The sequence below is a fragment of the Wyeomyia smithii genome, chromosome 3 (assembly GCF_029784165.1).
Source record: "Wyeomyia smithii strain HCP4-BCI-WySm-NY-G18 chromosome 3, ASM2978416v1, whole genome shotgun sequence".
In the NCBI taxonomy this organism is placed as follows: domain Eukaryota; kingdom Metazoa; phylum Arthropoda; class Insecta; order Diptera; family Culicidae; genus Wyeomyia; species Wyeomyia smithii.
The window spans coordinates 209,658,148-209,673,330 of record NC_073696.1 but is presented as its reverse complement, the minus strand read 5'-3'; the positions used below and the strand labels follow the sequence as shown (position 1 = coordinate 209,673,330).

The 15,183-nt window shown below is 37.4% G+C and overlaps 1 protein-coding gene across 8 annotated transcripts in view; it reads left to right on the top strand.

The window, feature by feature from the left end:
- The window catches only part of LOC129731566 (uncharacterized), a 465,080-nt gene that overhangs the window by 248,944 nt on the left and 200,953 nt on the right, over nucleotides 1–15,183 (top strand). For 7 of the 8 annotated variants that reach the window (XM_055691665.1, XM_055691664.1, XM_055691666.1 and 4 more), the window contains one exon: nucleotides 7,099–7,427. In XM_055691665.1, coding sequence (XP_055547640.1) covers nucleotides 7,132–7,427 — 296 coding nt within the window. In that variant the 5' untranslated portion in view covers nucleotides 7,099–7,131. Of the gene's footprint in view, nucleotides 1–6,605; nucleotides 6,627–7,098; nucleotides 7,428–15,183 lie in introns of those variants that run through there. The other variant, XM_055691670.1, reaches the window with a different exon arrangement.

The following is a 15,183-nucleotide window of genomic DNA, read 5'->3' as shown; positions in this document are numbered from 1 at the left end:
GTAAACTTCACCGACAAGGATTTTCTCCAATTTTGAACAATTTTTTGCACAATTTGTTGTCCGAAAAGCACATGCATTTTACGCATGGCGATTTGGCAACTTTTCGCATTAGCTACATGGGTCTTCCCCAGGGCTCATGTTTAAGCCCCCTTCTTTACAACTTTTATGTAAATGACATCGACGAATGTCTGGCAAATTCATGCACGATAAGACAACTTGCAGACGACAGTGTAATCTCTGTTACAGGAGCCAAAGCTGCCGATTTGCAAGGACCATTGCAAGATACCTTGGACAATTTGTCTGCTTGGGCTTTACAGCTAGGTATCGAATTCTCTCCGGAGAAGACTGAGATAGTAGTTTTTTCTAGGAAGCATGAACCTGCTCAGCTTCAAACACAATTAATGGGTAAAACGATTTCTCAGGTTTTGGTACACAAATATCTTGGTGTCTGGTTCGACTCTAAAGGCACCTGGGGTTGTCACGTGAGGTATCTGATGAAAAAATGTCAACAAAGAGTGAATTTTCTTCGTACAATAACCGGACAATGGTGGGGAGCCCATCCAGGAGACCTTATAAGGCTTTACCAAACAACGATATTGTCTGTTATTGAATACGGGTGTTTCTGCTTCCGCTCCGCAGCAAACACACATTTGATCAAACTGGAGCGAATACAATATCGTTGTTTGCGTATCGCCTTAGGTTGCATGCAGTCGACCCATACGATGAGTTTGGAGGTTTTAGCTGGAGTACTACCATTGAAAAACCGCTTCTGGAGCCTGTCTTCTCGTATTCTAATCAAATGTGAGGTCTTGAACCGTCCCGTGATTGAAAATTTTGAAAGGTTAATCGAACTTAATTCTCAAACCCGTTTTATGACATTGTATTTCAATCACATGTCCCAAAATATTAACCCTTCTTCGAATATTCCAAATCGTGTCGACTTATCAAATACTTCTGATTCTACTGTGTTTTTCGATACATCCATGATAGAAGAAACTCGTGGAATCCCGGATCATTTACGCGTGCAGCAGATCCCTAAAATTTTTTCCAATAAATATCGAAACATCAACTGCGACAATATGTACTACACTGACGGATCACTTCTTGATGGGTCCACTGGCTTCGGTATTTTCAATAACAATTTAACCGTCTCCCATAAGCTTGATAATCCTGCTTCTGTTTACGTCGCAGAATTAGCTGCAATTCAGTACACCCTAGGGATTATCGAAAAAATGCCCACGGACCATTATTTCATCTTTACGGACAGTCTCAGTTCCATTGAGGCTCTCCGATCGATGAAAGATGTTAAGCACTCTCCGTATTTCCTGGGGAAAATACGGGAACATCTGAGTGCTTTATCCGAAAAATCTACTCAGATTACCTTAGCGTGGGTCCCTTCTCACTGCTCGATACCGGGTAATGAGAAAGCGGACTCTTTGGCTAAGGTGGGCGCAACAAACGGTGATATTTATGAAAGACCAATTGCCTTTAATGAATTTTTCGCACTTGTACGTCAGAATACGATCATCAGTTGGCAAAATGCTTGGACCAGAGGGGAATTGGGAAGGTGGTTACATTCCATAATCCCCAAAGTATCGACGAACCCGTGGTTCAAGGGGTTGGATGTAGGTCGGGATTTCATTTGCGTGATGTCCCGGCTTATGTCCAATCACTATAGATTTGACGCGCATCTCCGTCGTGTTGGGCTCGGGGAAAGTGGTATCTGTGCCTGTGGTGAAGGTTATCACGACATAGAGCATGTGGTTTGGTCATGCCCTGTACACCGTGACGCCAGGTCTAAATTAATAGCTTCCCTGCAGGCCGAGGGTAGACAGCCGGCTGTTCCTGTTCGTGATGTCTTGGCGAGCCGTGACCTATCCTACATGTCCCTTATATACGTTTTCCTGAAATCCATCCACGCCCCAGTCTAGTCCCGTTCCCCTCCGTCTACACCCAACAAAACGACAAGAACACGTTTGAACCTTAAGCACAAAACCAGCAACCAGACCCCGCACAATAGAACCAGGACCCAAGGACTACGAGCCTCTGTCCCAACTCACGACATCGTGGCTCAGCAGAACGAATCCATACATGCCATTCGACGATTATCAGACGACCATTGAACAACAAAACACTGATTGGAAATCCCATGCTAGTTTTAAGTTAGACTTAATTTCAGCTCGTAGTCGGCAGCGAGGATAAAAAATTTGCTTTAGTTTTTAAGTCATCAGATATAATTGGCGCCGTTAAACATTAAATTGTATTTGTGCCGTGTCAAATAAATGTTATGTGAAGAAAAAAAAAAAAAAAGTGTAGTCCGCGGGGTAGCTACACCGCAAAAACGAAAACGACATAAACAAAGAAAGGTTCATCAAAAATTTCGAAAGATTTGTAAGAAGAAAAAAACCTCAACTGTTTAGCATTAAAGAGAGGAAATATAGAATGCATTCATATTTGCAAAAAATGAAACATTTAGAAAGTGATCAAGTTAGAAAGAGTATAAACAGGATAAACAACATACGAGTACCATAAACAAAACTATGATGTTAAATGGCTTCAAAACTTTTGAAATAGTTTTAGGTACTGACTTTTTATAAGATTTAGGGTCTTTTTACACCGCGTTCCGGTAGGCCTAATATTTTTTTACATTTTTTTACTAAACTTGTTGCAGAGCGCAAAACTCTGTTTTCTGAACTATGAAAAACCAAACTTAGCGTAATTATCAGCAAATTATTGCGATGATTATCACCGCAAAAAGGGAGCTTCGTAGCCGCGAGGTTACAGAGTCCGCATAGATAAGCTAGTGGTTATGGGTTCGAATCTTAGTCGAATCAGGCCATTTGGTTGTCAAAGGACTTTAGCATGGTTTTATTCTCAGGCTCTCCACAACATATCTTCCTTCAAGCTGAATTCTATAATACCCCTGCTAACTTTCATTCTAACAAAAAAGCCCCTTATAATAAAACTGTTCTGAGTAAGGTATAATAGTTCTCTTCAGGGAATTGTAATTATGGCGTGGTCTTGGCTGGAAAACGAGGTTTCGATAAGACTCCTTCCTCTTGACAAAATATAAGTCCTACTCATAACAAAACTTACCAGAGCTGAAGCATTGACCTGAGCGCCTCTTCAGGGAATTGTGATTGTGACGAGGTGTTAGTAGGAGAAACGAGGTTTCGATAAGACTCCTTCCTCTTGACATAACAAGTCCCTCTTAGAATTAACCTGGCCAGATAGGAACGTTAGGTGTAGCCTCAGTTCAGGGAATTGTAATTTGGCGATATTGGTAGGATAGAAAGAGGCTCGGTATAGTAGAGCAGTAAGCTTGAAAACAAAAGGGTAAATTCTCACACACAAGCACGGATATAAATGAAAAGCGTATCATTCACTTCAATAGTGATACTGCCAATAATATGAAGTGCGGAATACAGAAGACACCAGAGCAATATCACAATAGATCAAATGTCTCTGGTCGCAGTGATGAGTCCACACAGAGAAAAAAAAAACACCGCAATAATTTGCCGATAATTGCTGAATATGGGCTCTCATACTTCAGCGATAAAAGTTGGCTAGACAAAGTTGTAGTTGTGTTTATGGACTCCAAGTTTGCTATACACCGTTTTTCAGAATTGTGCTTATAGAGCAAGCTAGTGGCACGCGGCGATAAAAGACCCTAAATGATAACTTGCATGCTTACTTTTTATACTATTTTCACCTACCGTAGAAACTTTTTAGTTTTTTTACAGTTAATATTTATTTTCAGATGGCTGAAAATTTTATTTCCAACTTTCCTGGATTCAAAGGATGCAGAACTTGGAATACCTTCAGTTCTGAGACTTTAGAAACGCAATTTCGAATATATGATAGCAGCCTGTGTGTTGAATTATTTTTTCGAATAAATAATTTTTTTTAATATCCAAAATTACAGTAACTTTGTTTTTTTATCTTGAAACAAATTTAAAATCCTATATGAAGATTCGGCAACGTAACTGAACGTTCATTAAAAACGTGTTTCCATTTATTTGCTTTGTCCACCAGAAGGATATAAAAATGATTGTTCAGATTGATCCTCTCCAACCCCCAATGAGTTCTTATGATAGTTACAAGTGTTCTATTTCTTCAGAGCTGCTTCCAAACACATCAAATAAAACTCTTAAAACAATCAAATAAAACTCACTCGAAAACGTGAACGATTCAAGTCTACGGTAAACGTTCGTTCGATATCATCACCCGACTCCGTCAGCGCGGTCAGTTTCCCGGGAACTCTCCGAACGTTTGAGTACGTGACGCGCAAACAAAACCTCGTTTATGAAACCTCAACAAAACGACAACCCGTCCAGAATAAGCAAGTAAATCGAAATGTGGGGACCACGCCGCCGTTGAATTGCTACAGGCAATACAGCTGCTGTCTGTATGTGTTGTATAGTATGCATATTGGGACGCACCTTAGAGTCCAATCAAAGCATCACCCGCTATTATGGCATTCGTTACGAAGGAAGATGGGTGAAAATAATACCAACCAGCCAATCCGGTGTTAGTCACTGCTTCCATACAAAAGTCGTCATCGAAACGAACGCTGACGAAAGTCTCACTGAATAATTGGAATAATTGGTTTTGTGTGCCACGTGGATCAGTAAAATACTTCAATCGTGTACATTTCAAATAAAAAATATATTTAATTCGTATTTGCACCTTCCACTAGTGACATCCTATCAAGGTGTGTAAAGAGAATGGCTTACACATCCTTTCAAACGAAACCACTCCACGTCGTTCGAGTCACCGACAAGTTTTCTAATTGAATATTTATATATGCGTTTAATTAAATCCTCTTCCGGCATCCGCCGTAGCGAAGCCATCTTGTCACAGGCAGGTACATTTCCGATGAGAATCTGCCAGCGCTGCGGAGAGGAATGACTCATAACACAGTCAGCTTCACCTGAGTACCACCCCACACGCGCTAGGAACGTCGGCACACTTATTAGGACCCACTCGCGTGCCGCCATCCGTCAGCCATTTTACCATCCTACTGTTGGCAACTCAACTTCAGTTGCAAATTTCCTCATTTCCGTGGGATGCAATTAAGTTGTAGTCTAGAAACTATTTCAAAGTCTAGGTGAGTTCTTGCATATCTACCAGCAGTACAGCGTAGGAAGCCCAGCCGGAAGAAAGCAATGGAGAAAAACGATAAACTTTCTAGACATTAGAAGTGCTTCTTTGGTTTCCTGGTACGCATATTTAAGCAACTATTCTGTAGGTTATCCAGGGTATACTTTGATAGGAATAGCAAAAAGTTGTATGGAATTGCTTCCCATTCTATTTGATCCGTGTTTGTATTTTATGACTTGTTTAAAACAATAATTTTTATCATAAGGCTTCTAATAAACAATACCTTAACTTTCAGTAATATTTTCTGCTTTAAATATAGGTCACAATTATGTTGACCGCTCTTAAAGCGATCCATAGAGACACGAAACAAACTATGAAATTACAATGAAACGAAATCCTTAGTGGCCCCTTACTACTAATACCTTTGATACAAGATGATCTTATACATGGCGCTGTTGTTGTGCGCCATTTGGGCTAATTGTACTTTAATTGAATCCCTTTATCCCTACATACCGGAAGCAGGTAGACGGAAAGCAGAACGAATTTAATTCTGCAATATTCAAAAGCAGCAAGGCCAAATCGTAATTGTACGGGTGAAACTAGCGGCTGTTTAAATAATCCTCGGATTAAATAAAAAAATTCTCATCTATTAAGGCATTTTTTTCGTGCAGATGAGTTTCACATTTAAGATTATTAGTAGATTATTGAAAATAAAATTTTCTATATTTTTATAAGAAATTTTATAATAAAACCTTAAAATCGAAGGAAATTTGAAATTAAATCAACAACAGCAACAATGTCTGTTTTCCGTGTTCTTAAGCTTTCCTTTTGTTATCCTGCAACTATTGAAGTGCCCTTCCAATCGCATCTGAATGCACTCTAGATCAAGTCTATCCCTATTTACTGTGAGCTTTCCAATCAGCGTGTGCTCCAGACTGCAGTAACCGCAGAAAACTCTCCAGTGGCGAAGCATTAAAACATGGAAATTGAATCGAAGCCCAATACCGCATTGACAAATTGTGCTCCAGTCTCCGTTCGAAGGAACAAACATATGCCGACGTGGCGATCGAAACAAGCCACAGGAAAATAACGGGAAAACCATGTTCCCGGCAGTGAAGAGGGAGGCGGGTGAGGAGCTGTCCAATCGGTTCTCTCGTTGATTCAAAACAAGGAAACTGAATTTCTTTTCCGTTTTTTCCATGCGACTTGAATATCGCGTCTGACTCCGAAAGCTGTACTCTCATTCCGAATATGCTGATGGCTGGTGCAAAAGCAGATGAATTTTTCATAGCCCAGTTGTGTTCTGGTTGAACTGAGTTCCAAATGGAAACGACCAAAGCGAAGCGGGTAAAGTTCCCGGGTGCTGGTCGCCAGTCGTTATGGAAAAACAACCAGTGGATCTGCTCTTCCATTCTAGTTTTACGATAACATTCGGAGAAACCAGATAAGGAACTGGTCATAATATTATACATATTCAACGAATCAATTCCATCATCATAAATCAAATATTTTCCAAAGGCTAGGTAAAGTATACTTACCTTATTATTATTCAATTTGATACCAAAAATAATAGCAATCATCGAAGTATTTTTTTCCATTTGAAATGATAGTATCTGTGATGTCCCGTTGTTCATCAGTAACCTCGCCGAGGTAGAATCTATGAACATTACAGCCCGGTTAACGACCAGATCTTGACAAAAGCGATACAAGATGTTTTGCAAATGCAAACTAGGATTTTGGTACTTAAAATTAGCATACTTTTGTATGTTAGCATGATCGCAGAGCAGCTATAGCCTTACATGCACAAAGGAATATAAAAAAACGGCAGATGTTGACTTTAAGAGTGGCGAAGCGTCTTCATGTAACTAAACTCCAGCTTACACTGCTAGTGTAAACGCTATTAGGAGAAAATAACAATTTCTCAGCCGATTTTAATTTTTTAGTCATTCAAATTCTCAAACTAATCAAACCTTGTTTTTATTTTCTTATTTCCAGATTAACAGTCACATTGTCATCGAGTGTGAAACGATGCTCCTGCAGCCTGGGCCTACGCTCAGTGCTGATCAAATCCAGCAACAGCAGCCGCAACCGCAATCTTCACCCCAGCTGCCGAACCCACAGACCGCAACGGCACAACCTTCACTGCAGCAGCTTCCTGTGAACTTGCTGTCCAGCCAGCAACCTTCCTCTTTAACATCGTCCTCCAGTGCGTCCTCGACGCCACCGATACAGGATGTTAGCCGATACCTGGATATGGCACAGGAGACCCTCAAGGAAGGTTGGACGGTGCACACAGCAAAGGATGGGAGGCTATACTATTGCAAGTAAGTGAAAGCTAAACTCTTAAATTAAATTGCTGCTAGCCACTGTTTTCAACTGTCGGAGATTACAGGCTAAATTAGTGGCGATGAACTTTGTTGAACATTTCAAATACACATACCTCGGCATTTGTTTTTATCCTCTGTTTTTCTATTACTCACTACACACTTAAAAATTTTTGCCGAGTCTTGATGAATTATTGCAGAGAACGGAACCATTGAGTGCTCGGTTAGAAAGAAATGACAGCTGTCACATATTTTCATAATTCTCAGTTCACCTAGCTGAAATTTTTGCACACAATATCCGAAATTTTGGTAGTGACAGCTCGGTAATATTTTGTGCCGAAATTTCGGTTAGGTTGAACCGATATTCACGAAAAATGTGACTACAGTCTTTTCTTTTTAACTGAGCACTCAGTGGTGCCGTTCTCGGCAATAAATTACCGAGACACAGCAAAAAAATTCAGTGTGTACCATTTCTCAATACTCTATATCAATTTCATGTTTGTTTTCGCACTGTAGTCTGTGCTTTTTCTATTTTCAATTTTTTGCGTACGCAATTTTCTGCTTAAACATTACCTTTTACCTTTTACATTTTACCTTTTACCTTTTACCTTTCACCTTTCACCTTTTACCTTTTACCTTTTACCTTTTACCTTTTACCTTTTACCTTTTACCTTTTACCTTTTACCTTTTACCTTTTACCTTTTACCTTTTACCTTTTACCTTTTACCTTTTACCTTTTACCTTTTACCTTTTACCTTTTACCTTTTACCTTTTACCTTTCACCTTTTACCTTTTACCTTTAACCTTTTACCTTTATCTTTTACCTTTTACCTTTTACCTTTTACATTTTACCTTTTACCTTTTACCTTTTACCTTTTACCTTTTACCTTTTACCTTTTACCTTTTACCTTTTACCTTTTACCTTTTACCTTTTACCTTTTACCTTTTACCTTTTACCTTTTACCTTTTACCTTTTACCTTTTACCTTTTACCTTTTACCTTTTACCTTTTACCTTTTACCTTTTACCTTTTACCTTTTACCTTTTACCTTTTACCTTTTACCTTTTACCTTTTACCTTTTACCTTTTACCTTTTACCTTTTACCTTTTACCTTTTACCTTTTACCTTTTACCTTTTACCTTTTACCTTTTACCTTTTACCTTTTACCTTTTACCTTTTACCTTTTACCTTTTACCTTTTACCTTTTACCTTTTACCTTTTACCTTTTACCTTTTACCTTTTACCTTTTACCTTTTACCTTTTACCTTTTACCTTTTACCTTTTACCTTTTACCTTTTACCTTTTACCTTTTACCTTTTACCTTTTACCTTTTACCTTTTACCTTTTACCTTTTACCTTTTACCTTTTACCTTTTACCTTTTACCTTTTACCTTTTACCTTTTACCTTTTACCTTTTACCTTTTACCTTTTACCTTTTACCTTTTACCTTTTACCTTTTACCTTTTACCTTTTACCTTTTACCTTTTACCTTTTACCTTTTACCTTTTACCTTTTACCTTTTACCTTTTACCTTTTACCTTTTACCTTTTACCTTTTACCTTTTACCTTTTACCTTTTACCTTTTACCTTTTACCTTTTACCTTTTACCTTTTACCTTTTACCTTTTACCTTTTACCTTTTACCTTTTACCTTTTACCTTTTACCTTTTACCTTTTACCTTTTACCTTTTACCTTTTACCTTTTACCTTTTACCTTTTACCTTTTACCTTTTACCTTTTACCTTTTACCTTTTACCTTTTACCTTTTACCTTTTACCTTTTACCTTTTACCTTTTACCTTTTACCTTTTACCTTTTACCTTTTACCTTTTACCTTTTACCTTTTACCTTTTACCTTTTACCTTTTACCTTTTACCTTTTACCTTTTACCTTTTACCTTTTACCTTTTACCTTTTACCTTTTACCTTTTACCTTTTACCTTTTACCTTTTACCTTTTACCTTTTACCTTTTACCTTTTACCTTTTACCTTTTACCTTTTACCTTTTACCTTTTACCTTTTACCTTTTACCTTTTACCTTTTACCTTTTACCTTTTACCTTTTACCTTTTACCTTTTACCTTTTACCTTTTACCTTTTACCTTTTACCTTTTACCTTTTACCTTTTACCTTTTACCTTTTACCTTTTACCTTTTACCTTTTACCTTTTACCTTTTACCTTTTACCTTTTACCTTTTACCTTTTACCTTTTACCTTTTACCTTTTACCTTTTACCTTTTACCTTTTACCTTTTACCTTTTACCTTTTACCTTTTACCTTTTACCTTTTACCTTTTACCTTTTACCTTTTACCTTTTACCTTTTACCTTTTACCTTTTACCTTTTACCTTTTACCTTTTACCTTTTACCTTTTACCTTTTACCTTTTACCTTTTACCTTTTACCTTTTACCTTTTACCTTTTACCTTTTACCTTTTACCTTTTACCTTTTACCTTTTACCTTTTACCTTTTACCTTTTACCTTTTACCTTTTACCTTTTACCTTTTACCTTTTACCTTTTACCTTTTACCTTTTACCTTTTACCTTTTACCTTTTACCTTTTACCTTTTACCTTTTACCTTTTACCTTTTACCTTTTACCTTTTACCTTTTACCTTTTACCTTTTACCTTTTACCTTTTACCTTTTACCTTTTACCTTTTACCTTTTACCTTTTACCTTTTACCTTTTACCTTTTACCTTTTACCTTTTACCTTTTACCATTTACCTTTTACCTTTTACCTTTTACCTTTTACCTTTTACCTTTTACCTTTTACCTTTTACCTTTTACCTTTTACCTTTTACCTTTTACCTTTTACCTTTTACCTTTTACCTTTTACCTTTTACCTTTTACCTTTTACCTTTTACCTTTTACCTTTTACCTTTTACCTCGTTTGTTTAAATTTCTCTCTTTTATTTTTTGCACTACAGGTCGGACTCGCTTATCCAGAGACTCGAATTCGAAACTCGATTATCCGGAATTTAATTTTTTTGATGTTTGTTTGATTTTTAATTTCGAAATTTTACCTTTGCCATCCCTTCTGGGATATTTTTGACCATTTATGTCACTTTCGGCATGTTTGGACATGTTCGAAGTAAATGAAAATAATCAATGTCCAACTTATTTTTTTTTTTGCTCCTCAAGATTTTACCCCTTTTCGCCTCAGTAATAATTTTTGGTTACGCAACTGCATCATGCAAATAAAATAAAAAAAGGAAATATTTATTTTATGTTCGTTAATCGCAAATTTGAATTTTTATTTCTGTGATTCGATTATCCGGAATGAAAATTGTTTTGATGTTCCGGATAATCGAGTCCAACTTGTATTTCCATTCCATTTTAATCCGGTTTCCATATTATGTTTCTCATCATCATTTTTGTTTCTCTTCCGCTTTTTTTTCTATTTTAGTTTTATTTGTCTTCCGTATTTTCTCCCTATTTGCAGGTACGCAAGCAAGTTCTCGTAATTTTTCGATAAAAATGCAACTTTGTTTTGAAAAAAATAGTTTCCTAAAAATTATTTCAAGCAATGCTCATCGCTAACTAGAACTTTGTCGCATCTTTCTGGCAGAGCACGAATATCCTTACGGTGAAAATGTTCGCCTTTCAAAGCTATCCACGAATCAAACCATTTCTCAATGTCTTCATAAGAGCAGAACTGCTGATTAGCCATCGAACGAAACGAGTAACGACGTAACGACGGTACAATATCCGAAAAGGCGAGCATTTCTATGTAAGTTTCAACGACTTTGGCAGTATGAGACCGAGCGTTGTCATGCAGTAGAATCACTTTTTCGTGCCTCTGCTCGTATTGTGTTTGTTTTTCGCGCAATGTTCAGCTTAATCGCAATCCGGCTGTCCCCATTGGGTTGTAGTAATGACGTCACGGGACGATAAATAAAACCCTTTCTTTTTCACCGCTGGAGCAGTAGTTCACGTCTTACGGCAACAAATATAGAGGTACAAATTGAAAACCCTAAATATCATGTCCGTCAAAAAAGATGTCCACTTTCAGATGACTTGAAACTCAGTCATTTTCCAACGGATTTTCTTTATCCTTAACGCAATCGATTGAAAAATTAGCTATGAGTCTACCAAAATGAGGAAGATTGTAATTTTATGATGCTAACTAATACACTATTGAAAAGTGTAGAGCCTTCTTAAACGCTCGTTTCGGCACGCACAGCCGACGCTAAAGTATACAAAAGATTTGACTTCACAACCAATTAGTTGTTGATGTTGTTGTTTACTCGCTCTAGTCCACAAAGGCACACCTACCGTAAGAGTAACTCTCAGTAGTCACGTATAAAAGCTAGCATGCAAAAAGAGGATGTTTGAGTCTTCCTGGAAACTGGTTCGACCCACAGCCTGCAGACCAGCAGCTGATTTCAGCGCAGCAAGGCTTAGCAAGCGACACGTTCGATCGCAACATTCCACAGCAGACGGAACGCAGTACTGCACAGTATTGGTGAACATGCCCCGACATGTTGTAATATTTACCTGGAATCTGTTGCGTCAGCTTGCTTTCTTGCAGTGTGTGCGGAGCTGATGTGTTTCGTAAAAGCTCTATTTTAGCTCTCTCTTCAGATCTCAAGTGCTTGTCTAGCTCTCCTGGTAACAACAAGCTTACGGTAATCTGAAATTGGTTGCTATACCGCTTATCTCCGGTTCCATCTCAACGATATGCTTGCTGACAATTATGCAGTTGATGAAAAATTAATATACTAGTGAAGAACGCAAATAAATAAAATTCAATTATATCGACGCATAGCATTCTGTTCACTTTGCTTATTGATGCAATGGCAACGAAACTGCAGTGTTGACAGAATCATTTTCGAACCACATAATGCATCAGTTCAGTTTGGGCCTTCAGCTCACCAACATGTAGCTTTTTTAATTCATAAACATACCGAATAATCCGGGATCGTAACTTACTTCACACACAACGTTCGTATGTATACCTACAAACAATCTAAAGCGAAGTCAACCCCCTTTTTACTTTCTTTAATTTCACCACTTTCGCGGACCCACCTAGTTCCTGCGTTAGTTCTCTCTGTAAATTAAAAACTTCTCATTGTTATGGGACCTATTTTTAAAATAAGAATTTAAACTTTGACATAACATTTTCATCATTGTATTCTAGCAACCTCAATTTTATTTCCCAATGATTGAATCATTCAATGTCAATCAATCAACGCTTTTCTTCAAGGTTATCAATCAATTAATGAACAAAGAGAGTTGAAAAAAAAATGTCACTGAAAATTCCTGCTTCATACCATTAAATTGGTTACTCAATTTTGAGTGTATTGAGTGTATTCCCAAGCCTCTTGCAATAAATACAGTGACATAAAACAGGCAGTCGTCATTCTATGTTAATTTTGCGGTCGTGTCCTATAAACAACCTCTTCAACTATGTTTTAACTCGCGATGCGCTTCATTCACCTTTTTTTTAATGAAATAGGGAAACACTTTCCGCAAATGGCGACACAAAATCAGACCTTCTCACACAACTAAAAGTATATGAGAGGTGCAATCAGCATCATATCCGACATTAAATTGAGCAACAAACTGTCCTTTTTTGGACAACCGAACTAATGAATTGACGATCTTATATTTCTCTTTTTGCGCTAGAATTAATAATGAAAGGTTATTTTATCCTGCATGCACTCTGACTGTTGAAACTTGCTTACGCCGCATAGTGTTTGTTCCATTCCTGTTCAGTGATGTCATATTTATAAATTTTATTTATGAAATTCAGTAGCACTTCAACTCCTCTTTTGCACTAAATTTCAGAAGTATTCAATACAACTAATATAACAAACAACCTTATGTAGTTCTACGTCAACCTTGCGGTCGTGCTTTTGCATACAATCCTTATGTTATTTTTCATAGTCTTGCTCATTTTTTTCTCCACTGTTTTAAAGTATCTTCTCTTGCTTTTTCCCATTTGGCATTTATATTTTCTATTCCAATTTTTCAACACAGTTTCGTTTTCTCCATTCCTTTTTTCATTTTCTTGATACCATATTCACTCTTGATTTAATTTTCTTGTTTAGTTTTCGCTCGATTTTTACAGTGTTCCATTTTCAACCGTATTACCTACATTCTTATCAATCATGTTAGAAATCTGTTTTCTCGTTTTTCATTTTCTCTTTTACGTTTCTTTCTTGTTTGCAAACACTGTTTTCGCTCTCCAATGCCCCGTTTTTATTTTTATTCCATAGACTTTTTTGCTTCACATACCATAATCGTTCAGCTTCTGTTCCATTTTTCTATTTTAACCCTCTAGTGCCCAGTGCCGCCTTCAGACGGTCTTCAGTTGAACCTCTAGAAAGCTTCAATAAATACCTAAAAAATGTTTATAAAAATTCATAGTGATTTTTTCGAAGTCAGTCTAAAAACTGATTTGGGCACTAGAGGGTTAATTTATATTTTATTCAACGTTTTTAATTCGCCGTTCTGCTTGTTTAGTATATCTTTATATTTTTAATTTCTTTTTTGTTACTCTTCCTTATTGCCCTTTTCTGGCAAGTTATGCATAAGCAAGTTACTGAGGAGAAAATCTTTGCCTTTCATACAAAGTAATCGTTATGCAAATTTTTGAGTACCTAACTAACAAGCAAAAAAAAATTCGATCCTGGTACATCGATCCAATCTGATAATGAAGTAATGTTTTACATACTCAACTACTCGATGCACTGGAAATGAAAAACCACTTCCTTACATCTCATTCGACAATCTTCCCCCGACGCTATGTCAACAGAGATTCCTAGTTCCCTAGCGAGAAACGTTCAATAAACATAACTCTATTACGCCAGCAAGCTACATTGTCTTCCTTGCATCTAATGGTGGGGAAGCAATCAGGATGTGTTGGAGGAAAATATCTATCTTCATTCCTCACTGCCTTCCAATTGAGCATCTTCCAAGTGCCCAGCTTCTTCTCCAGTCGAAGTGAAAAAAAAATTATGCCACTTTGCATCTTAAAGGCGGTAGTTCCCTCTCTAGAAGATGCTTCCAATTTTTCCGATGTTTCACAGACACTGAACGAGCTGTTTTTTAAAGTCCGACCAACGATTCAGCGCTTGGATGATCCGATAGAGGGAAACTTGTACCCAATTAAAGGGAAACACAGTAACAAGCTGAAGTAAGCCGAAGAAACGGAAATGCAACTTTAACGTGCAACTGATTTCGCAGAACGAGCACAACTGTTGAATCGGAAATGGAAAATCCTTCGGAACACGAAGGGAAAAAGAAAAAAGAGATTATTTTCCGCAGACAAGTGGTCTTTTTGACTTTATACTTATCCTTTTGTATACAGGGAAGACTCTCGAGTATGGAGGATCGATTTTCTGGGTATGCTTCATTTCCATTTCAGGTATCGTTTCTCATGATGATGACTTTTGCTCTGGTAATTGAAAACTTTTATAGTACCGTTGTTAAATGTTTGAAATTCTCAACACAGTGCTCATTACAAGCATAATTAGGCTGTGTCTTGCTGGAGGGGTGCAAATTCATATGTTTTTACCTGTTGACTCTAAGCTCAAGATATCGATACCCAAAGTGTGCTCCTTTCGCCAATGATCCAAACCATTCACAGCTAATCGCATTAACGTATTGAAGCGATTCGACTTTCTCTTGAGCGTCGCCCTGATTACGCTACATATTTGTAAACTCAGTCACCCCTAAAATTATCGCTGAGATTAGTCTATTAGCTACGTTATCGCTCCCCGAAACCCAACTGAAAATGGATGCTATCCCCGGA